Below are 23,773 nucleotides of genomic sequence, written 5' to 3'. Positions count from 1 at the left end.
TCGTGAGATTGAGCCCCATGTCGGGCTCCACACTCAATGCAGAGTGTGCTTAAGTTTCTCTCATCCTCTCTCTGCCCTCCCAACTCCTGCCCTGCTCTCTCTCTCTAAAATAAATAAATAGCCGGGTGGCCCAGCGGTTTAGCGCCTCCTTGGGTCCAGGGCCTGATCCTGGAGACCCGGGATCGAGTCCCATGTCGGGCTCCCTGCACGGAGCCTGCTTCTCTCTCTGCCTGTGTCTGTGCCTTTTCTCTCTCTCTCTCTCTCCCCCCCCCCCGTCTCTCATGAATAAATAAATAAAATCTTTAAAAAAATAAAAAAATAAAAAAATAAAATAAAATAAAATAAATAAATAGCTCTTTTTTAAAAAAATCCCTCGATAATTATTTGGTTAAATAAATTCCATTTCACTCTTCTAGAACCTAAGATGATTATTCTAAACCTATAGAAATGTATTTACCCACATATCTATACTTGCCACACTTTTTTCTTTTTTACTTCCTTGACAAACTGTTTTGGAATTTGGGGGGGGGAAATACTATGCTCCTGCATGCTGAATCTGAAGAAAAGCAATATGGTTTTGATGTGGCCTTTACAGTGTCTCCATAGTTCTACACTTATCATCACCAAAATAGATAATCAAAAATATAGAACAGATTCTGATGCCTATCAGCTTGAGCAGCAGTGTTAGAGAAAAATAAACTGAATGCCAGAACAATGGAGAGATGTGCTTGAGAAATAAAGGTCCATTCAGTAATACTCCAATCTTAATAGGTAATTTTTAAAAAAACCACTAAATATGAAACACGTACATCTCCTGAAAAAGAAAAACAGAGACCGTTAGTCACTAATGGGTCAATGGAATAGGTCTCACCAAGGCACCAATCCCTAATTTTTCCCTCTATGTTATGCTGAGGATGGCCAAAAAAAAAAAAAAAAAAGGAAAATCCAAAGAGAAGTCACAGGTCATGTTATATGGAGCTTCCAAATATAATTTCCTCACCATTTCCTGAAAGGAGAGCAAGGCAGCTGATTGGTGGGGTGGGAAGGAAGGGCTTTGCTGCCTGTGACCACCCAGGGCTTGTTTGTTCTTCCTCATCACACAGATACCACGTTATGCTTTTGAGCCACTTCTGGATTACTGCCAGCCACCTCCTAATTACTCAAGCTGCCATCATGCCCCGTGGCTTCCTTGCTGAACTACCTCTTAGCCTTTTGCCATTGACTTCTTTTTTTTTTTTAAAGATTTTATTTATTTATTCATGAGAGACACAAGAGAGAGACAGAGACATAGGCAGAGGAAGAAGCAGACTCCCTGTGGGAAGCCCAATGCAGGACTCGATCCCAGGACCCCGGGACCACGACCTGAGCTGAAGGCAGATGCTCAACCACTGAGCCATCCAGGTGCCCCTTGCCATTGACTTCTACAAGAAAGTTCCTCTGTTACTGTCACCTAGAGCCTGTCCCGATCTCACTAAGCTAACATTCAAGTGTAAGGGAGATTATGGAGTCATCTCAGGAGATTCCTATGCTCCATTCAAACTGCAAGAGAAAAAAAATTTTTTTCTGAAGAGAAAAAAATTGTTTTAAAGATTTTATTTATTTGAGAGAGAGAGTGTGTGTGCACACGGGGGGTAGGGTGTGTGGTTGTGTAGAGGGAGAGGGACAAGCAGACTCTGTGTGGAGCACAGAGCCGGGCACTAGGGCTTGATCCCACTAACCCTGAGATCATGGCCTGAGCCAAAATCAAAAGTTGGACACTCAGTCAACTGAGCCACCCAGGCACCCTGAAAAAAAATTTTTTTAAGTGTGAAATGGAACTAAAAAGGAGTGCATATTTAATGGGGTATATAACATGAGTTTCCGTAACATGACCATTTCAAAACCTTAAAAGCTCTATTTTATGTGCACCTGGTCTCACCACACATGCCATGAATTCACTTAAATTTGCTGTTTATATGCAATTTGGAAGAAATCACAAAAGCTACCCCTGAATCTATAGAACTCAGGCAAAGAAGCCAATGATAATGTCCAAACCTAGTGGCAGTAGGATATGTGGTAAATGAGAACATCAATTTAATAGAGAACCCAGAAATGGGCCCTCAACTCTATGGTCAACTTATATTTGACAAAGGAAGAAAGACTATCCACTGCAAAAAGGACAGTCTCTTCAATAAATGGTGCTGGGAAAATTGAACAGCCACGTGCAGAAGAATGAAACTAGACCATTCTCTTACACCATACACAAAGATAAACTCAAAATGAATGAAAGATCTAAATGTGAGACAAGAATCCATCAAAATCCTAGAGGAGAACACAGGCAACACCCTTTTTGAACCTGGCCATAGCAACTTCTTGCAAGATACATCGATGAAGGCAAGGGAAACAAAGCAAAAATGAACTATTGGGACTTCATCAAGATAAAAAGCTTCTGCACAGCAAAAGAAACAGTCAACAAAACTTAAAGACAACCTACAGAATGGGAGAAGATATTTGCAAATGACATATCAGATCAAGGGCTAGTATCCAAGATCTATAAAGAACTTATTAAACTCAACAGCAAACAAACAAACAATCCAATCATGAAATGGGCAGAAGACATGAACAGAAATTTCACCAAAGAAGACATAGACATGGCCAACATGCACATGAGAAAATGCTCCGCATCACCTGCCATCAGGGAAATACAAATCCAAACCACAATGAGATACCACCTCACACCAGTGAGAATGGGGAAAATTAACAAGAGAGGAAACAACAAATGTTGGAGAGGATGTGGAGAAAGGGGGACCCTCTTGCACTGTTGGTGGGAATGTGAACTGGTGCAGCCACTCTGGAAAACTGTGTGGAGGTTCCTCAAACAGTTAAAAATAGAGCTACCCTATGACCCAGCAATTGCACTGCTGGGGATTTACCCCAAAGATACAGATGCAATGAAACACCGGGACACCTGCACCCCAATGTTTCTAGCAGCAATGTCCACAATAGCCAAACTGTGGAAGGAGCCTCTGTGCCCTTCGACAGATGATGTATAAAGAAGATGTGATATATGTACACAATAGAATATTACTCAGCCATCAGAAAGAATGAATACCCACCATTTGCTTCAACATGGATGGAACTGGAGGGTATTATGCTGAGTGAAGTAAGTCAATCGGAGAAGGACAAACATATGGTTTCATTCATTCAGGGAATATAAAAAATAGTGAAAGGAATTAAGGGGGAAAGGAGAGAAAATGAGTGGGAAAAATCAGAGAGGGTGACAAAACATGAGAGACTCCTAACTCCGGGAGACGAACAAGGGGTAGTGGAAAGGGAGGTGGGCGGGGGATGAGGTGACTGGGTGACGGGCACTGAGGGGGGCACTTGACGGGATGAGCACTGGGTGTTATACTCTATGTTGGCAAATCGAACTTTAATAAAAGATATACAAAAAAAGAAAACAGGGATCCCTGGGTGGCGCACTGGTTTAGCGCCTGCCTTTGGCCCAGGGCGCGATCCTGGAGACCCGGGATCGAATCCCATGTCGGGCTCCCGGTGCATGGAGCCTGCTTCTCCCTCTGCCTATGTCTCTGCCCCCCTCTCTCTCTCTGTGTGTGACTATCATAAATAAATAAAAATTAAAAAAAAGAAAACATTAATTTATTTGTATAGCACTGTTTAAAACTTTGTAATGGCATGTTTATTCTCTATCTCTTTTATGAGCTCATGGCCCATGTATTTATTACCCTTTATTCACCGTGTGTCCCCCAGTACTTAGCATGTAGCTGGCAGTCAACACATATTTGTTGACTGACAACTCGCAGTTGACAGCTTAATCAATTAATATACTTTTAGGATGTTATATTCATTCTTACAGTTGCATTGTCTCACCTGCTTTTCAGCTAAAAAGAAAAAAAACCCCTGTGAGACAGGAAGTCCAACAGACTTCCCTTGACCATGTGGCTAAACACAGAACCACACTGACAACCTCTGACTCTCAGACTATATAAGGTTACAGATGAGAGCTAACAGTCTCACCTTCCTTTTTCTTTCTGATCTGAAGACTAGAACTGTCATCCAATGAGAATTTAGTTTCTGCATGGCAAGTTGGGTTTATTAAGGATTCTCTGGGGACTTCTGCATCCTAAGCCCCATCCTTCCCCATCTCCCTCAACAAAGGAGTCTTTATCTTCCCCATGGTGGGCCAATACTGGGGCTTTATTTCTCCAAATAATCACAAGGATTATAAAGCAAAGTCTAACTGATTAAGACCACTGGAAACTGAAGGGAAGTTCTATGACTATGTAGTTTGCACAACATCCTACTAACAAATCCTTGAAGTTACAACAGTCTTGCCATTTCTGCCTGGGCTATTCAGCACGCCCAACATTCACATAGATGGTGGACTTTTTAAAGACTGTCATAGGACAATAAGATAGTTTTGAGTTTAGGTGGCACGTGGGGAAGTGAATGGTCTCTGGGGACACAATGAGCTGGATTTGAATTCCAACATTGCCATTTCATTGCATCCCCATCTCACCGACTTGACGTGCAGCCTTTATGAAGTGAGCTCTGTGAAGACTCAGTAAGTGGCAGCTATTTGGATTTCCAACACTGTTCACAGCACGGTCACTTATTTTAATCCCAATCAGAAAAGAAGTTTCATTTGTCAAGGTCACATTTCAGGTTGGGAAACCCAGAAGGAGAGACACTCCGTGTTTATAAAAGAATGTTGCATGCTGCTAATTTAAAAAAATACATTCTCTTACATACAGATCTCTCTGATTAGCAAAGCTTCTGTGCAATTTGAAGAACAGCCTTATTTTGTCCCTGTCTTTAAAGACACTCATGAAGATCTTCCCTCCTGGGCCACAGGAAGCCAGAAAGCAACCATTACAACATGTGCTTTTCACAGGGCATGGTAGCTCAACGGCAGTGCAATTGGGGCCTGTGCGGTAACAAGGATTTCTTAACAGGCCATCCTGGTGAAAACCCTGCCTATTTCTCAGGGTGTACTTCCTCTAAATAGAAAGTATTCAAACAGGGCATAGGAAGGAAGGCTAAAAGAAGAATTGTGCCTCCCTAAAAATGAAAAGCGACAGTACATGAGCCTCTTAACAAATGTGCATTGGGCACCTACAATATATCAGGCTTTGTATGTTACAGGGGGCTCGTTGACAAAACTTTAAATCAAATGGAATTTTACCTCTGCAGTTTCTTAGAATGAGAAGATAATTTAGAAATCCTTATAATCAGTGTCAACTATTAGTTGTATCCTGCTAATCCTATATTCCTAGATCAACTAGTAAATCTAGTAAGACTAGGAAAAATAAGGCAGAATGTAAGGCAAATTCTACTTGTTATTTACAGTTCAGATCCTTCCCCCAAATGTTCCATGATTGCCAAATTAATATTTACTTCTCAGCTATACATTTAAGGTCCCACTTTACCAGCCAAGTTCCAGCTGTCCTCTGCAGCCTTATCTCAGACACCTGCCCTTTACAATCCTTACATCCCCATCAAAGTAGATTGCTCACTGTTCTCCTCTATAAATTATCTCTACTTAATAGATTCTTTTAAAGATAGTTAATATAAAACACATACATTTTATTAAGAGGAAAAACAGAGGCTATTAGTTACTAAAGATCCCGTGGAATGGGTCTCACCAAGATATCAATCCCTTTTACTTTTCCGAGCTACCCTCTTTGGTGGGATCAGGAACCGCAAACAAATCCAATGAAAAGCCACATGCCATGCCCATATGGGGCTTTCATGAATATAATTTCCTCACCACTTTCTTTGCCGTGGCTCATTCCATTTTCTCCATGTAGAATGTCTTTCTCTTTCATTTACATCTCCTAGTGGCTTATTTGATCCTCATATGCCCATATTTGATGCTACCTTTTTGATGAAACCTTTCTTCATTCCCTGACCCACCTTCATTCCAAATCTCCCCCCTTCTTTGATTCCCCCATAGCTCCTTATTTCTAATGTTTTGTGGGACCCATCGTATTTTGCTTTGTATTGTATTTATTTTTGTACACAGATCTCAGTAGATTCTAAGTTCCTTGTTTCTCATCTTTGTATAAGAACAATAAGAAATTCATATACCATTTTATAGGTTACAAAGTTTCTTCTTACATAATCTTTTCTTTCTTCTAGCATAGTACATTTAGGGGATCACCAAATTGCCAAAGTGAGGGTAAAAAAAAAAGTCTTGAGCACTTAGAAAGCTTTGAACTCCTCAATTCCATGGACTCAATACCTCTTAGTCACTCTCATTATACTGTGGCTCATCATTCATTGATTTCAACTGCTTGGGATGTTATCCACAAAGTGACTGTGTCTGACTTAAATATTTTGAAAAACATGGCATTGTAAGATTGATTCCCAAATCCCATGTCAGCCTCATAAAGTCCATAATGTATTATATCATATATGTCTGATGTGTGTGTGTGTGTGTGTGCATGTGTATGTGGATGCACAAGTGTTTGATTGCTCTTCTTGAGGTGTAGGTTGGTTGGCTTTTTAAAAATGTCCATTCCAAGTGAAATGGTTGTCCCGGGGAGCTCCATCAACAACAAATATAGAAATACCATGGAGAATCAGGCATCACTTGACTCGTGAATATTGGACAGAGGTTGGGATCCTCACCTTAGAAAGGGCATTTTTGCTTTTCCTTAGAAAGGACATTTAGTTTGATGGCCTTTGAAAATTTTGAGAAGTTTTCAATTTTGTAAATGTTTGCTCTTACCGCACTGGAACCTCTGAGGAAGGAGAGCAGGTTTCGACAGACTGGCAGCAAAATCAGCATGCAGTTGAAATTCAGGCAGGCTGCAGGGGCTCTGGCCAACGGCAGTGCAAACTGGAAGGTGCAGGATAGGAAGCAGGTTACTTCTGTGAGCACAGGATACCCCTCTGCCACTTGACCAGAGTTCCCAGATGAGACACCAAGTAATCTGAGAAGGAAGGCCCTTCAGAACCAAGAGTCTATCTTTAGGGCCTGCTGGGATCCTTCGTTTTAATTTGGCCCTTCTCTCCCACCCCAACATTTTACTATGAAAATTTTGAAATGTAAAGAGAATTTGAAATACTTTCATAATGACACCTGTTTTCCCAACTCCCAGATTCCACCATCATAGATCTCTCCCCCCATCTACCCATCCCTCTATCCATCCATCAATACATCTTATTCTTGATGCATTGCAAAGTGACTTGCAGACATTAGTTCACGTCCCCCTAAATAGTTAAGCACGTGTATTATTAATTAGAGTTCAATATAGAAACTGGGGTTTTCTAAAGAAAATTTTCTTAGTTCTCAGACTCACTTCTGCAGTAACTTAAGTTGGTCTGGTGTAATGCTTTGACATTATAATTGTTCTTTGTAACGCCTACAGAAGTTGCATATTTTGGAGGGGAAAGCAAAGGGAAATCATCCTTCTCAGTGTCAACCTGAATAAGCTAACAACAATTATAATAGTACAATATAATTATGTGTCATAATTATTTATATATATGATATATAATACACATTACCATTGGTATTAAGTATGAATTCACGGTTTCAGCATGATCTAACAAATGGTATCCTGTGAGGGCAGTTGTAATTGTAGTTATTTTCATTTGTCATGAAGAAGAGCCCTGGCAGCTCAAGGAAATCAAGGATGGTAAAGAACCCCAAGGAAAATTGGCAGCCTTCACTCTGCTGGCCTAGTCAGTGTGACTCTTGGACAAGTTCCTCAATGATTCCATCTGGAGGGAGAGGCTTATTTCCCAAAGATCATTTCACAACATGTCGCTGAGCTCTCCATGCACAAAAGTGTCAGGAATCAGATGATTTAAAGAATATGGAAAGTCTCACTTGCCCCACCTATGTCACCCTTGGATGGATCTCTCCAAATTTGCCTGCCATTCCGGAGTTGGCATCAGATTTCTTCTTTAAGCTAAACAGTGGCACAGTAGTTCTTGGGAGAGGAGGGATGCTGCTGGGAATCTCTGATTCCCAGATAAACGCTTTAGTTTATCTAACACTGGGTGGCCTCAAGACTCGTGCCCAGGTGGTTGCAATGGAGGGATCGAGGCTAGTGGTGTTATTTGGGTTGGTCAGAATATTTATTTAAAGTGTTGAAAGGAAAAAAAAAAACAAAACAAAAAAAAATAAATAAAGTGTTGAAAGGAATAAGAACCAGAATCTTTGATTAGAAATGTGAGCCAGTCAATATTGCATGAGATGGAACTTTTACTTACCCCAAGAAGTTTTCGAGTGTAAAAGAATTCTTCTCCATTGTTATAAACCCCATAGAACCAGATAAAGAGGAAGACGTTCAGCCCCAGCCACACCAGCTGCAAAAAGAGAAATAGTTGCGTGAAGTTTCCACATTTCCATAGGTAGATTTCACATAAGATTAGAGTCAGACTGGGGTCAGGACTTCCCCAGTCTAGCCTTCAACGAAGCTGATCACAAATTTGGGTGTAACCAGCTCAAAGTCAGCTTTTTCCTACAACAGTGCCACTACACTTTGTGATTGACCTTTCCACCTTGTGTGGTTTCCCATGATTCTTTCTCTACCAGCCAGTATGCCAGGTTATTATTAGTCTATCACCCCTTTGTCTTTTTCCTCTTCTTTTCTTCTGGAGCTTAAATAGATAGCGGTGAGTGAGTCTTCTCAAAAAAGAAGGGAAAGGCATATGCTACTATATAGTCCCCTGCACCTGTAAGACATTGTATCCTATTCTCGTGGGTGCCATCGCCTCCCTCCACCACATGGCACCCCACCCCAGCTAGTGGGAGTCACATCAGCTAGAACGTCAAGCCTTTGATTCTATTTGGTAAGTTTGCTTAACTTTTAAAAGAGGGAATATTGAACAGGAACAAGGGGTAAGGAGCATGGGATTTTGTTTTTTTTTTTTAAAGAGACCCTTTTACATTTTGACTGCTCATTGCATCCCAAGCACAGATTGCATTAAGTGGAGGCACTGCTCAGTCTCTAACCTTCAGCTCCGTAGTGATATTTTCTTACTTGTGCTTTAATGCCATTAAATGTCTATGGGTGCTTAAGAATGAACTCTTTATGAAGAAGAAGGTATTAAAACTACTTCTCCATTCTTACTCTTGCTTTCCAAGATGTGTCTTTACTGTGAAGCATATGAGTGTGCAATTTAGGAGGAGGTCATCTCCTGGGGAAAACTGTGGTAGGAGCTAAAAGTATAATATGAACTTGTTTTCTATAGGAATAATCTGTTCTCAAAATGGTGATAAGAAGCCAAGTGAACAGCTCTGAGTCCTCAGAAGAATTCTATATGGCATTAGAATGTTGGTTTGGCATATTTTTTTTAATGACACAGTATTTCTTGCTTTTATTTGTGACACAAATTCCTCTCTATGTCTGCAACTCAAAGGCTCAATATTTACTTTATGATAAATTCTTTCAGAAATTCCACTCACAAGTGTTCTTTTTTAGCATCAGTACAATACTTTCATTGGCTATTTGGAAAGGCTAATTATAAATCACATTTCTATCTTCCCAATTGTCCGTGATCGCTTTGCTGAGACCGCCATCTTAAAATAATAGTTGGTCCTTGTTATGGTAAAAGACTAAAGATATTAACATGAAAATTAGCCCTATCTTTACTTACAAAAATTGTTTCTTAAAATAAACTAGATTTATACATATATATTTATATATATACATAATATATATCCACTGTATTTATGAGTCTAGTTTATTTCAATTTCCTTCCCTTGAATTTCTATAAACCTTGTAAACAACTCAAGTTTACCTCAGAGAAAAAAAGGTACTTTTTAAAAAAAGAAAGTTGAGAACGTCAATTAGTTTTGGTGTAATCACTGAAATAAAGGCCAATTTCCCATACATGAGTCAGCCTTGTACCTGTTATTTGGAAGATGGTGTAAAATTATGATTCCCCATTCTTAAGTGGTATAAGCACATAAAAAGTGGAGAATTTGCCTCTGAGTAAATATTAATAAACAACTTAGACTTGTAGATTATTAGCATGAAATGTCTTCTACTTGCTCTGTGAAATGCTGGCTACTTTAGTACTCCCAGATTCAAGTAATAAGTAGGCGAAGTGATCCCCCAGATACATTCTTATCATTAATAAGTTTGGAAGAATGCACTCAGTCTTGCTTACAGATAGATGTATGTTCACATGGTAAATCAGTTTCAATACAATTTCTCAAAGAAATAAAACAAACGAACAAAATAATTTTGCCCTATTTTAGTTTTCCGGAGAACCCCAACAAGTTCAAGAATTTATCATTTCTCTCTCATTGGTACTTACAATGACAAAGATGGAGAGCCCCTCATTCTCAATCCAGTTCCCCATGGTGACAAAGGTTCAATGCCTTGTGTCTGCCTTTCTTCTCTGCTCTGCTTCTTCTTCCCATGAGGAAATGAAAACAGCAGCCTTGGGGCAATCGGTTTCCTTTTCTATTATCAGAAATTAGCTAATCATTGGTCAACTGAAAATCTTGTTTCCATAAGAACTTTAAATCTTTAAACCACAAAAAAAGCTGCAGAAAAAAGGTCTAAAATAATCCAGTCATAACTAAACCGAGTAGGAAATGAGACCAATTTCTACAACTGAGAGACAAATAACAGTCCAATGATGGTATATATTTTACACAGGGACTTAACTTTTTGATTAATTGGTTATCAAGTAGTAATTTTTAAAAAGTCACTCAACCAGCCATGACTTCATGCTGGATAAAAATATTACATATCTTTTGACAGACTGAGCAGCATTTTACAGTCTTGTTGAGAATAATAACAACAATGATGGTTGATACTTATAGCATACTTACCTCATGCCAATTTTCTAAGATACATATGTGTGTGCATACACATATACACACATACATATACAAACATATATATTTACATATGATTTGATACATGCCAAACACAGACACGCATATTAAATTCAGTATATAAATAAATTCACTTGATTCTAACAATTCAACCCCTATAGAATAGTTTTTTATAAGATCTTTTTAGTTTTTGAATTTTTATTTAAGTTTTGTTAGTTAACAGTGCAATATTGGCTTCTGGAGTAGAATTCAGTGATTCATAAAGATTTTATTTTTAAATAATCTCTACACCCAACATGGGGCTTGAACTCACAACCCTGAGATCAACAGTCACATGGTCTACCAACTGAGCCAGCCAGGTGCCCCTAAAGTAGTTTCTATTACTATGATTATGCTTACAGATAAGGAAATTGAGACCCAGAGCAGTTAAGTTACTTGGCCACGGTCATGTAATTAGGAAATAGTAAAGTTGGGATTTGAAATCCAAGCACTTTGGCTATACTTCTAACCGGATGCCAGAAAAAAAAAAAAAAAAAAAAAAGCCTAACTGTGTCAACCCCATCCAAAATCACTTCAAATACAATTACAGGAAGTAAAAATATAACAAATATAGCAAAATGTTTGGATGACTATAGTATTCCCAGGAAGACATGACATCCTCTAGGTTAGATATGTAAACAGGGTCGAAACAAAGGTATATGTGGCAGGTGCCAAAAACCAGATTTAGCTTTTTTTTTCCTGACTACTATGTCTTCAGGACATGAAAGAGACAGGAGGGTGGGATGGTAACCCCAGTATGAGATCAAAGCTGACAAATTACACAAGGGTGGTTGTACAACAGCTATAGTTAATGAAGAATTCAAAGCAGAAATAGCAGGACCAAATGGGAATGAGAGAATCAAAAGAGGAGAAGCATGAAACTGTTTTTGGTGGTTGTTTACTTATGAGCCACTTTGAAACAGCCTATAGAATTAGGACAATTAGAGAAGTAATATTATTTTTCACTTAATATTTAAGGAAAGGGGGATGCCTGGGTGGCTCCATGGTTGAGCATCTGCCTTTGGCTCAGGTCATGATCCTGGGGTCTTGGAATCCGGTCCCTCATCAGGCTCCCTGCGAGGAGCCTGCTTCTCCCTCTGCCTATGTCTCTGCCTCTCTCTCTGTGTCTCTCATGAATAAATAAATAAAATCTTCAAAAAAATATTTAAGGAAAGGTATTAAACTGTGGCCTTCTCCATTGCTCTTGGATCATGAGTAACCCACATAAAGGACAGACAGCTTTGTGGTTCCATTCCACACAGAGGTGAATTAGAGAAACACGGACAATGAAAACATGTGCCCATTATTGGCCTCTTTGCTCTGAGATCTACTCTCCACTCCTTCCTTGCTCTGTTCTGTTTCAGGGAGAATTGTATTTGCCAGGCTCCTTGGCCCTCTGGTGTCCGATACAGTCAGCCAAACAGAAAGATGAGGAGCAGGAGAGAAGCCAGGGTGTTCCTCACCCCCGCCCCTGACCCCTAGCTCTCTGCTTCAAGTGGCATCTCTGAAGTGGCTGCATTTCCATGAAGGTTCTAGCTCCTAGCAGTCAGCCTTTCCCTCTATAGCACGAGCTCCTGCTGGCCATTGCCGCTGTCCTTCTGGCTCCTGCCAGATAGCCCTGGCTTCTGGGCTCGAGTTATACCACCTCCTCCCAGTGTCCCTCCAACCCTGAGGGTAACCACTTCCTGTAGCTGTAAATCTTTACATTGCCTCCACACTTGTGTTGGGATTCTGTGCTTTCCTATCATCCATGCAGCAAATTCCTTGTGTGAAATTCCCTGTGTTAAATGTGTTGGTTTGTTTTTCTGACTGGAATTTGCCTATTGATGCACAAAATGTAATTCAGGTTATGTACTCACTTTCTCATGTAATTAAAGAAGTGAGGCAATGAGGAATAAACCAGCTTAAACATCTGCTCTCTCCTTCTCTGCCATGCTCCGCCTCCTCCAAGGGGGTCAGGGGGAGTACTACAAACTGAGGCTGCATCAAGCTCTGTGAAACTTAGCAAAATCTCCTCTCTACTCTTCCCCCTCTTCTCTTCCCCAGCCTCCTGCTTCCTCTTCCTTTATCCCATCTAAAATTTCAAGCCTCAGGACGCCTGGGTGGCTCAGTGGTTGAGCGTCTGCCTTTGGCTCAGGTCTTGATCCCAGAGTCCTGGGATGGAGTCCCATACTTGGCTCCCCTCAGGGAGACTGCCTCTCCCTCTGCCTATGGCTCTGCCTATCTCTGTGTCTCTCATGAATAAATAAATAAAATCTTTAAAAAATTAAAAAATATATATCTTCAAGCCTCTCTCACATTTTCTCATTAACCCCCTGACACCTGTGCTCCTCTAGCGAAGGGACACAAAGGGTACCATGAATATTCATATGCTCAGAGATGAATATTCATATGCTCAGAAATAATGCTCTGTTTCACATAAACTCTTTTCTTGACGTGTTCGACTCCTTTCCGCTCCCTCCATGGTTTGAGAGAAAATGCAAAAAAGAAAGAATATTTTCTGCGGGTAATCAACCATTCCCTCCCATTGCTTCCCTCACCCTCTTTGTAAAAGTAATCACAGGGCTGTGAGTAGAGATTTCTTGAGAGCCTGAAGAACTTCAATCAATTTCACAGCTGGAAGAAGAGAAATCAGCTGAAAAAAAAAAAAAAGTAAAAGCTTTCTTTTATGGAATGTACCTTCCCATTTGAGAAAACTGTTCCAGTAAATTGTAATGTGCACCACTCTCGGAAAGATGGAGGGTTTGATAAAGAAGCAACCAGTAATGGTTGACTGGGATTGACTGGACACGGAGAATAAAGAAAATTGAACATCTGTATCTTCTGCCAGCTGCTTTGGCTTCCATGGTTTCCTAAGCATTTAGTGTCAAGCCAGATTGTGGGCGAACAGACGGAAGTACTCGCCCTCCCAGTAGACAGTCATGAGTAACACCCTCAGATGTGATTGAAATCCTGGACACCTCTGGCTGAGAAAAAAGGAGATGAACAGACCCAAGTCGTCAGGAAATTCCCTGACTGCGCATTCCCAAGTATAATTCTTTCTTGATTTTTCAAATTAAATTAGGCTCCTAATGTATTCCCAGAAGTATGTGTGAAACTGCTGAGGAAAGGGAGGCATGTTACCACACCAAGATTCCTAGTGTGTTTTGCTCCTGGTGATGATAAGTGGATTTCTCTGTCTTTTCTTTTTCTTTACTTTTCTTTTTCCTTTTTTTTTTTTTTAAGAGAGAGAACACATGGGGTAGGGGAAGAGCAGAAGGAGATGGAGAGAGAGAATCCTAAGAAAGTTCCACACTTGGTGTGAGCCTGGATGCAGATCTCACAGCCTTGATCTCACGAGCCTGAGGTGATGACCTGAGCCAAAATCAAGAGTCAGATGCTTAACTGACTGAGCCACTTAGGCGCCTTGATTTCTGTTCCCTTTTTCTCTGCTGTGTATGCTGTTCTTTCGAGAACTGCCATGTTCCCACTCTATATGCTTCTTTGAGTTATGTGGCCCCATTTCCTTTGCCTAAGGATGACCAGCGAGGGGACATCATCTCCCTGGACACAGTGTTTGTCCCAGGGGTGGGTCCTCGACCCAGAGAAGGCCATTTAGAGCTCTTTGCCTGAGGAAGGGGTTGTTAGGGACTCTGGAGTACAGAGGCTGAAGCTCTTCTATCTTTGTGAATGATATATGCTGGCTGCTGCTGTAGACTCTCACTATTATCTTGTGCTAAGAAGTTGCATAAGAATTATGTCAACACAAACAAAATCAAATCAGAAGATAGGGAAGCTGGAGAGGTTTGGAGACAGATATGAGATGGCCATGTTTGAATTTTCGGGTCTGATCTGCCTAAGACACTTGGACATTCTGGTTATTCTTATAGACTGGATTTCTGAGGCTGGAGATTAGTGTTCAGGACATTTTGTACAGGGTGCCTTGGAAGGAAAATACCCGTGGAAAGTAGGGAAAAATAAGAAAGTAGGAGTGGGTAGAAGGGGAAGTTGAATTATCCATGTGTGGTCTAAGTAAGGTCTCAGCAGCTCTGTGGGGAGATCCGGAGCTGGGATGACTCAGAGTGGTCTTGGACAAGATGACTCTCTTCACTGAAACAATCTGTGCTGTGGGTGCTCACAGCAAGGCAGGAAATCTCTTGTTCCTGAAGTTCAACCTGGTGGCCACATTATAGTATCAAACGCAGTTACATACACCATTAATTCCCACCACTACCACTTCCTGCTTTTAAAAAACAGTTTGAGTGGACTTTCTACCACTTATACCTAGAAGGGTTTCTACTAACGTGTGGTGTAATGAAACTCACTTCTACTCCATAACCACAGTCTCAATGCTTAGTGAAAGTTGAATACAGCTGCTAGAATGGGATCCAGATGTTCTATCCCCTGTTTGAGGGAGAAAATAAAGTGAAAGAAGAGACATTTAGTGATATAGGTCATTAAAGGCATCAAGGACATGATTTTTAACTGGCATTTCATTTAATAGAAAGCTAAAGTGTCTGGTGATGAAGATTTACATTTTTAACTCTAGGTTAAATGTGATTTACATGCATTAATTCATCAGAATAAGGAAGAAAATACAGGAAGCTCATATATTTTCTCTCACTAATCATTTATGTGAATTTAAAACTTTTGAGTATGCCTCCTGTGGTAAATTGCCTATTTTCTTTGTTTTTCTTGGAAAAAAAATCAATATTTAGAAATTTACTTCAGTCTTCATCACAGGTTTGTAAAGCATTTTATACCTGCCAAGAGCCTCATGTGATTTACCTCATTTATTTTCCATAACCACCCCGCAAGCTATATAAAATTATCATATCCATTTGTAGTAGGATGAATACTTGTCCTCCTACCAAGGATGTTTAGGTACATGTAGGTTTACAACCCTCTTGGGAGCTTTCCTAGTGTAATCTGAAACCAGCCCCCTTATGCAGAGGGCAGGGAGAAGAGGAAGAGGCAACCACACCATGTGGGTAGATGGTCATTTTAATAATAGCAGAGGGAACTTACCCACGAGGCTTATCTTGGGTGGCAGCAAGATGAATAGACTCCCACACTTTCCTCCAAATTTTAAATGTTTATATAAAGATACCCCCACTGGGCTCAATCATGTATACTGTGTAGATGTTTTCAACATCACATCACCATCTCAAGGCTCTGTCTTGGGAGCAGCCTCTGGGAGCAGGCAAGGCAAGTGGAACCCACAGTCCAAGGACAGAGCAGGGGGTAAGGAGCCTCTAAGTGCCCAGGTCCAGCTTACAGGTCAATTAGTGGTCATGCCTTTTTTGATCACGTTCCCCAACAGAACTCATCCTTGGAACATGTGAATATATTACTTTATGGGGTTAAAAGGACCTTGTAGATGTAATTAAAGACTTTGAGATGGGGAAATTAGTATGGATTATTCTAGTTGGGCCCAATGTAATCACAAGGGTCCTTATTGGAGGCTCAGAGACATAGAGAGAGGATGTGAGGAATGAAGCAAAAATCACAGAAGAGAAGATGCTAGGCTGCTGACTTTGTAGATGGAGAAAGGGGCCATCAGCCAAAGAATGCTGCTCCAGAATCTGTAAAAGGCAGGGTTATGTGTTCCCTCATAGAGTTTCTAGAAGGAATACAGACCTGCTGACACTTTGCTTTTAGCCCAGTGAAACTGATATCAGACTTTTGACCTCCAGAACTGTAAAAAAACAAATTCATGCTCTTGTGAGCCAGTTGGCTTTTGGAAATTTGTTACAGTAGCAACAGGAAACTCATACACCATTTTACATATGAGAGATGAGCGCCCCAGGGAGATAAAGTAGCTTGCCCAGAGTCAAAAGGCTGCTTGATGCCAGAGCTGAGAGTTAAATCTGGGAAGTCTGTTGCACTACTGCTTACCTGAGCCACCAGAACCATTTTGTAAAGCTAGGGCTTCACCATAAATAATAAAATCATTTCATGGTACCAGCTGCCGTCCAAGGCCCCGACTTGAACTCTGCTATGCTGCTTTTGTTTGCAACACGTAATACAACTCTTTGTCACAAGACTGATAGAATAGTCCTTGGTCTCCAGTCCCTTTCCGACAGCCTAAATGTCACTGACAGGTCCTTGCAGTAACCACACACATGCAGAACCAGCTCAGCCCCAAGAAGCCTGAAGTTTGTTGAGCAAAATGTGTTAGATCCCTACAACCACTTTTACCTGGACTTGAAGGAGGAAAGCTCTGGCTCTGTGTCTTCTCCATCACTTTTCCCTACCCCAGAATGTATGTGAGCTCTCACAGTACCACCCTGGGCAGTTAGCAAAGACTCATCCTTGTGAAGATGTCAGCCAGTAACTTAAGTGTCACGTGAGAGATTCAAGTGGCAGCTCTCCTAAGAATACTGGCAGTGTAATAGGATCCTGTCCAAGAGAAAAGGTATATGCATTTCACATGGCCCTGATACTTTCAGCAAATAATGTTTGGCCTAAAAAAAACTAATAGGCTCTTACTGCTTGCCAGTGAGAAATCGAAGATGTTTTATGTAAACACGTGTAGTCACATGCAAAATCTGTTAGCATACATAACCACAGTACAAGTTCCAACATTTACTTTTTGTTCTGGTCCAGGATCCAATTTGAGATCATGCATGGAATCCAGTTGCCATGTATCTTCAGTGTCTTTATCTGGACCAGTTCCTCGGCTTTTATTTTCTTTTATGGCATGGACATATTGGAAGAAGGCAGACTGGTTATTTGTAGGATGTCCCTCATTGGAGGTGTGTCTGATATTTGTTCATGACTAGAGTCAGGTTATGCATACCAGGCAGGAATATCCTAGAACTGATGTGTGTCCTTCTCAGTGTGCCACATCGTGAGGACCATGACGTTGGTTTGTCGTATCACAAACATGCGATATGTATCACAAACATGGTGATGGCCTTGCTCTTAGGAAATGCACACTAAATGTAGGCAACATATGCTGAAATGATTCAGAAAAAAATAGCCTAGAGAGAGAAGAATAATGTAAATGTGATAAAAACATCAATAGTTGATAAATCTGGGTCAAGAGCATACTGGATTTCTTTGTACTATCCTGGTTGGTCTTCTGCACGCTTGAAATTATTTTAAAATAAAGAAGTGTTTTCTTTTTTAAAAAAGATTTTATTTATTTATTTGACAGAGAGAGAGTGCACAAGCAAGGGGAGCAGCAGACACAGGGAGAAGGAGAAGCAGACTTCCCACTGAGCAGGGAGCCCAATGCGGGACTCAATCCCTGGACCCTGAGATCATGACCTGGGCTGAAGGCAGACACTTAACTGACAGAGACACCCAGGCACCCCTAAGATAAATTTTTAAAAGCTGACATTCAAAGCAGTCTTCAGTGTGTACAGATTTCTCTGGCAGTTGGGGGCAGAATATATTTTGGTGAGATGCTGCTCTTTCACTTGGGAACACACCTTGAGGGGCTTTTTGGTAATTCAAAGGCACTGCCTGGCCTAGGTGTCAGAGGTGTGGTGGGGAGAGAGCTAAAGTGCTCAGCACAGTATAATGAAAGGGCGACATCCTTGTGTGGAGAAACTTACCGTGATACCTGATTTCAAGCTTCCACTGGAGGTTGTAGAAGAGAATGTCATAGTGGATACAAGTGGTTCTCACAGAAATGACAACTAGGCCCCAGGACGGGACAGAAAGTCTGGCCCAAGAGAGGACGTGGCCAGTGAGAGGCCTTCTCATTCATGGTGATGATCTTGGAGAATAGGAACGCACAATAATGATTGCTGGTTCTCCCTTTCCTATGCCATAATTCTTTCATGCTGTTGGTTTGCCTTCATGAAAGCTGATTAACCAGCACGACATAGCATCAGCTTGGATTAATGGTCATCCAGGAGGATAAGGCAGATGCTAGCCATGGCTGACGTAAGCTAGAAGGGGCTCAGGTGGCAGGAGAAGTCCTGATGAGATGATCAGAGATGACTCCCCGCCCAGGAGCAGCAGGAGACAACAGGAGGATACTAACAACTGAAAACCTCCCTAAAATATTTGGGAAAACACACTGGACTTGGCCAGCATTCTCTGGGGTTTGCATTGCAGTGATTTGCATAATTATAGTAATTAAAGAAGTCTACGAAACTCAACCAACAAGGGTTCAAATGAATCATAAGGTTTTATTTTCTTACCAATATGGGAAGACATCTGCACGCACTGAACTTGAAACTACAGGCTAAAAATGTGAATATTGCTGTCAGTTCAAGGAAGTGAAGATATTCAGACTGAAGACAAACTTTTATATAAATCAGAGACCACAGTCATTTCCCGTTCTAAAGTTCCCTGGGTTCAGTAGATTAACAACTTTGAGCAAAGGCAAATGGCTTGGTGGAAATGAAACCACAATTTTCGAAAGGTTTGAAGACCATGAGTGACATTCAAAAGTTCTTCAGTTGCTTTTGAAATTTAAGTATCTATGTCCATACATATATAATTGGAAAACTTCCAGTCTGTGTGGTGCAAATTTACAACTACTGATTTGACTTAAAACTGAAATGGGCCCATCAGAAACAGCAATGTCCATGGAAATATGACAGGCATACGAGTAGAGATGCCAAAAGTCTCATAAACTCTCTAGAAGTATGGTCTGATGATGGGCAACACCTGGGTTTTGGGTAACTGTATAAAATTGCTATTGTTAATGAAACAGCTGAAATCAAAGGGGCACCACGAGCAATGGGAGCCCAGGGTCAACATGAGGTATTCCCTGGCTGTATCCACTTCACATTCCCCAGGATAATTGAGTCTGTTAAATAGCAACATTTACAGGCATTGTTTTTGACTATGCCAAAGATTTTCTCAAGTTCCTTCTCCTCGGCTGCCTCCCAATATAGAGAATGAAAAAAACAATAAGGCTCCCAAACTTCCCCAAACTCCTTACAAGTAGCCTTCAAATAAAATTGTCCAGGGGGTAAAGAACAAATCAGTATTAGAAAAGCTTTCTTTTAAAAAAAAAAAAAGAGAGAGAGATTATTTACTGGGGCACCTGGGTGGGTGGCTCATTTGGTTAAGCATCTGCCTTTGGCTCAGGTCACAATCCCAGTGTCCTGGGATCCAGCCCCGAGTCAGGCCCCTCCTCAGTGGGAAGTCTGCTTTTCCTTCCCCCTCTCCCCTTGTGCTCTCTCTCTCAAGTAAATAAATAAAAAAATAAAGATTTATTTATTTATTTGAGAGAGGGGAGGGACAGGGGGAGAGGGAGAGAGAGTCTCAAGCAGACTCTGTGCTGTGCACAGAGCCCAACGTGGGGCTTGATCTTGATACCCCGAGATCACCACCTGAACGGAAATAGACGCTTAACCAACTGAGCCATTCAGGTGCCCAGAAAAACTTTTTATTTATTAAAAAAAAAAAAGTCAGTTATGAGGTCAGCAAAGATGATGGTATTATGGACTGAATCATACCCCTCCAAAATTCATATATTGAAGTCCTAACCCTCAAGGTGACTATATTTGGAGATAGAGCCATTAGGGAGGCAATTAAGGTTAAATGAGGCTGTAAGGGTGGGGCCCTCATCTCATAGGACCGTGTCCTTGTGAAAAAGAGGAAGAGGCACCAGTGACTTCTCGCTTTCTCTGCATGGCCACAGAGCAGAGGCCAAGGGAAGGCATAGCCAGAAAGCAGTCATCTGCAAGCCCAGAAGAGAGCTTGCACCAGAAATCAACCATGAGGACCCTTCCATCTTAGACTTCTAACCTCGAGGACAGTGACAAGATAACATTTCAGTTATTGAAGCCACCCATCTGGAGTGTTTTGTTATGGCAGCCTGAGAAGATTAACACAGGCAAGGAAGGAAATCAGGGGCCTGTCCATCCCCAGAATCATTGGAACGCCTGGGGAAAACGGTCAGAATAAACCTTATCTGAGCTCTGGAAGATAGTGAAAGGTTTCTAGCAAGCGAGCAAGTGCTTCCCCCAGAGAAGGGCCACGGAAACCCAGTGGGAGAGCTCTGGTGGCACTTTCACTTGCCCTTGTAGGATCCCCTGCCCCCGCGTGGCAGTGGTCCTGAAGACAGTAGATGGCACGCCCTTGTGGGGCCCTATCTGTAGAGGGAGCAGAGCAGACCATTCCTGAGGAACAGGGTTTGTGGGTTCTGACCTATCTGGGGTTCCCTGGGGGACTGGAGCACTTTGTTTCCCCAAAATCAAGAGCTCTTTGGAGGTCTTTCCTCCAAGACATTGGAAGGATATGCGCCGTCACCTGGGGGGGAAATGTAAGACTCAGGGCACTGACAGCCTGCCGGGAAAAGCTGGGCTGAGATTCTTGGGGGTACGATGAAGGGTTTTGACAACCTGCTGTGTAGACTGAGGAAACCAGAAGGCCATGCACGCACATGTCCAGGATAGGATGCGTGCACAGAGAAGACCTAAGAAAACCATAAGCTTCCACGTCTGGCTGATCTTTAGGCTTTGAGCAAGTAAGAAGTGAAGGTTAAGGCAGAATTGTAAATGGCCTGGCTAAGGGGTTGAAGGAGCACCCCAAACACAGAGCCACTCTTCAAGGACCTGGAGAGGAGACTTCTTTTCTTTTCTTTTCTTTTCTTTTCTTTTCTTTTCTTTTCTTTTCTTTTCTTTTCTTTTCTTTTCTTTTCTTTCTTCTTTTCTTTTCTTTCTTTTCTTCTCTTCTCTTTTTTCTTTTCTTTTCTTTTTCCTTCCTTCCTTCCTTCCTTCCTTCCTTCCTTCCTTCCTTCCTTCCTTCTTTCCTTCTCTCTCTCTCTCTCTCTTTATTTCTCTCTCTCTTCCTTCTTTCTCAGTTAAGCTCCAGGTATTTAAGGAAATCTCTGTCAAATAACTAGCTGACCGTGAGTTCAAGGAAAGAGACCTCATGAAATACTCATGGCAGAGAATACATTCTTTACAAAAGCAGTTTGGGAAAGTCACAAAACAAACAACCGTAACCCATAGCAAGCAACAAATCCTGGAATAGGGGAGAATCTAAGGCACCATATCCTAACTTTCAAAATATCCAGTTTTCAATGAAAAATGACAAGGCATGCATAGAAGAAGAAACAAGAAAGTATGGCCCAGATGAATGACTAAAGAAAATGTACTCAGCCATAAAAAGAAAAAACTCTTACCACTTGCATCAACATGGGTGAACCTGAAGGGCATTATGCTAAGTGAGATAAACCAGACACACAAAGACAAATACTGTCTCATTTCACTTATATGTGGAATCTCAAAAAGTCTAACTCGCAGAAACAGTAAAATGGTGGTTTCCAGAGACTAGGGGTTGGGAGAGATTAGAAGATGTTGGTCAAAGGGTACAAATTTCCAGCCCCTAAGATGAATAAATTCTGGGGATTTAATGTGAAGCATAGTGACTACAGTAAATTATACTGTGTTATATGCTTTAAAAGTTGCTAAGAAACTAGATCTTAAATGTTGTCACCACAAAAAAGAAACATTAATTATGTGAAGTAATGGATGGGTTAGCTAACCTTATTGTAGTAATCATTTGGCAATATATACATGTATTAAAACATCATGTTATATACCTTAAACTTACAAGATGTTACTTGTCAATTATATCTCAATGAAGCTAGGGAAAAAGAAAGATAAAGTCATACAGGGGTGGGATGGACCCTTCATCCAATATGACTGGTGTCCTTATAAACAAAGAGTGTGAAGACATGAGGGGGGAAGAAGTGTTATGGCTGCAAACCAAGGAATGCCGAGAATTGCCAGCAACTACTAAAAGCTAGAAAAAGGCAAAGAAGGATACTCCTCCACAGGTTTCAGAGGGAGCAGGGACCTGTTGACAACATGGTTTAGGAATTCTGCCCTCCAGAACTATGAGACAATAAATTTTTGTTGTTTAAACCACTCAGTTTGTGGCATTTTGTGATAACAGTCCTAAGAAACTAACATATGCCTCCTATAGAGAAAACAACATGCCCAGAGGCCTAGAGACAAACAGAGAAGATGGCTCAGTCAAGGATCTGTGAATAGCTCAGTGTATTTGAAATTAAGAGAGAGAGAGGATGGGGAATGTCAAAAATGAGGCTGGCTAGATGAATGAGCACAGACCAGATTATGCAGGAGTTTGTGACTTATCCTAAAGATAAAGGCAAGATACACTGAAAGGTTTAAGGAGGGGAATAAGATGATCCGATTTGTGTCTTAGAAGAAATAACTTCACAGAAATAACTCTAACTTCAACAAGAAATGGATTGGGAAGGAGCACTATAGACAGAAATAAAAGTTAGGAGGCTCCAGAATTTGTCTTGGTGAGTATGTAAATTGGCCATTACTGTCTAAGGAAAGATCCCAAACCTAGTGGCTTAGAACAGCATCCAGTACTATTTCTTGCAAGTATGTGGATCAGCTGATAGATGACTAATCTAGGCTGGGCAAGTTGGGAGTCAGCTGATTTAGAGTGGGTTGGGCGGCCATAACTCCACACCCTGCAGTTTTTTATCCTTCTCCTGGTAACAGTGGGCAAATATGGGCACATCCTTCTCCTACAGGTGGAAGAGGTGCAGGAGAGCAAGCCCAAGCAGAAAAGTGCTCTTTCAAGCCTCTATGAGTGTCATGCCTGCCAACATCCCATTGGGCAAAGCACATGATTGAGCTCAATTTCAAAGGGCAGGAAAACACATTTCATCTCTTCTCTGGGGGAACTGTAAAGCCACATTACCAATGGTGTGCACATAGGGAGTGGTGAAGAATTGGCACCATTAATGCAATCCACCTGTCATGTGGGAAACTGCCTGAATGTAAGGGCGGCCTACCAGGCGAACTATCCCAGAGGTCACAGAAAAGACCCACAGAACACATGCAAAGACTTGAGTCACATACTTTACCAGGCAAACCTTAAAACACACAGCAAATGGCAAGGGGAAAGAGATAAGGTAGGTTCACATACTACCCATAGGGTACAAACAAACGGAGGGACCCCAATTCCTGAATCCAGGTATAT

General features: G+C 41.3%; 1 protein-coding gene across 1 annotated transcript in view; it reads right to left on the bottom strand.

The window, feature by feature from the left end:
- The window catches only part of LOC112655047 (cytochrome b-245 heavy chain), a 47,380-nt gene extending 25,463 nt beyond the window's left edge, over nucleotides 1-21,917 (bottom strand). Inside the window, exons 1-3 of the mRNA XM_025439806.3 lie at nucleotides 10,282-21,917; nucleotides 8,227-8,322; nucleotides 6,734-6,844 (exon numbers count right to left, since the gene is read on the bottom strand). Of these exons, the coding sequence (XP_025295591.1) occupies nucleotides 6,734-6,844; nucleotides 8,227-8,322; nucleotides 10,282-10,326 (252 nt within the window). The 5' untranslated portion in view covers nucleotides 10,327-21,917. The remainder of the gene's footprint in view (nucleotides 1-6,733; nucleotides 6,845-8,226; nucleotides 8,323-10,281) is intronic.
- Nucleotides 21,918-23,773: the final 1,856 nt, after the last annotated feature.

The sequence above is a fragment of the Canis lupus genome, chromosome X, assembly GCF_003254725.2.
Source record: "Canis lupus dingo isolate Sandy chromosome X, ASM325472v2, whole genome shotgun sequence".
Lineage (NCBI taxonomy): Eukaryota > Metazoa > Chordata > Mammalia > Carnivora > Canidae > Canis > Canis lupus.
The sequence above is the reverse complement of the archived record's forward strand: the minus strand, read 5'-3'. Positions and strand labels throughout refer to the sequence as shown.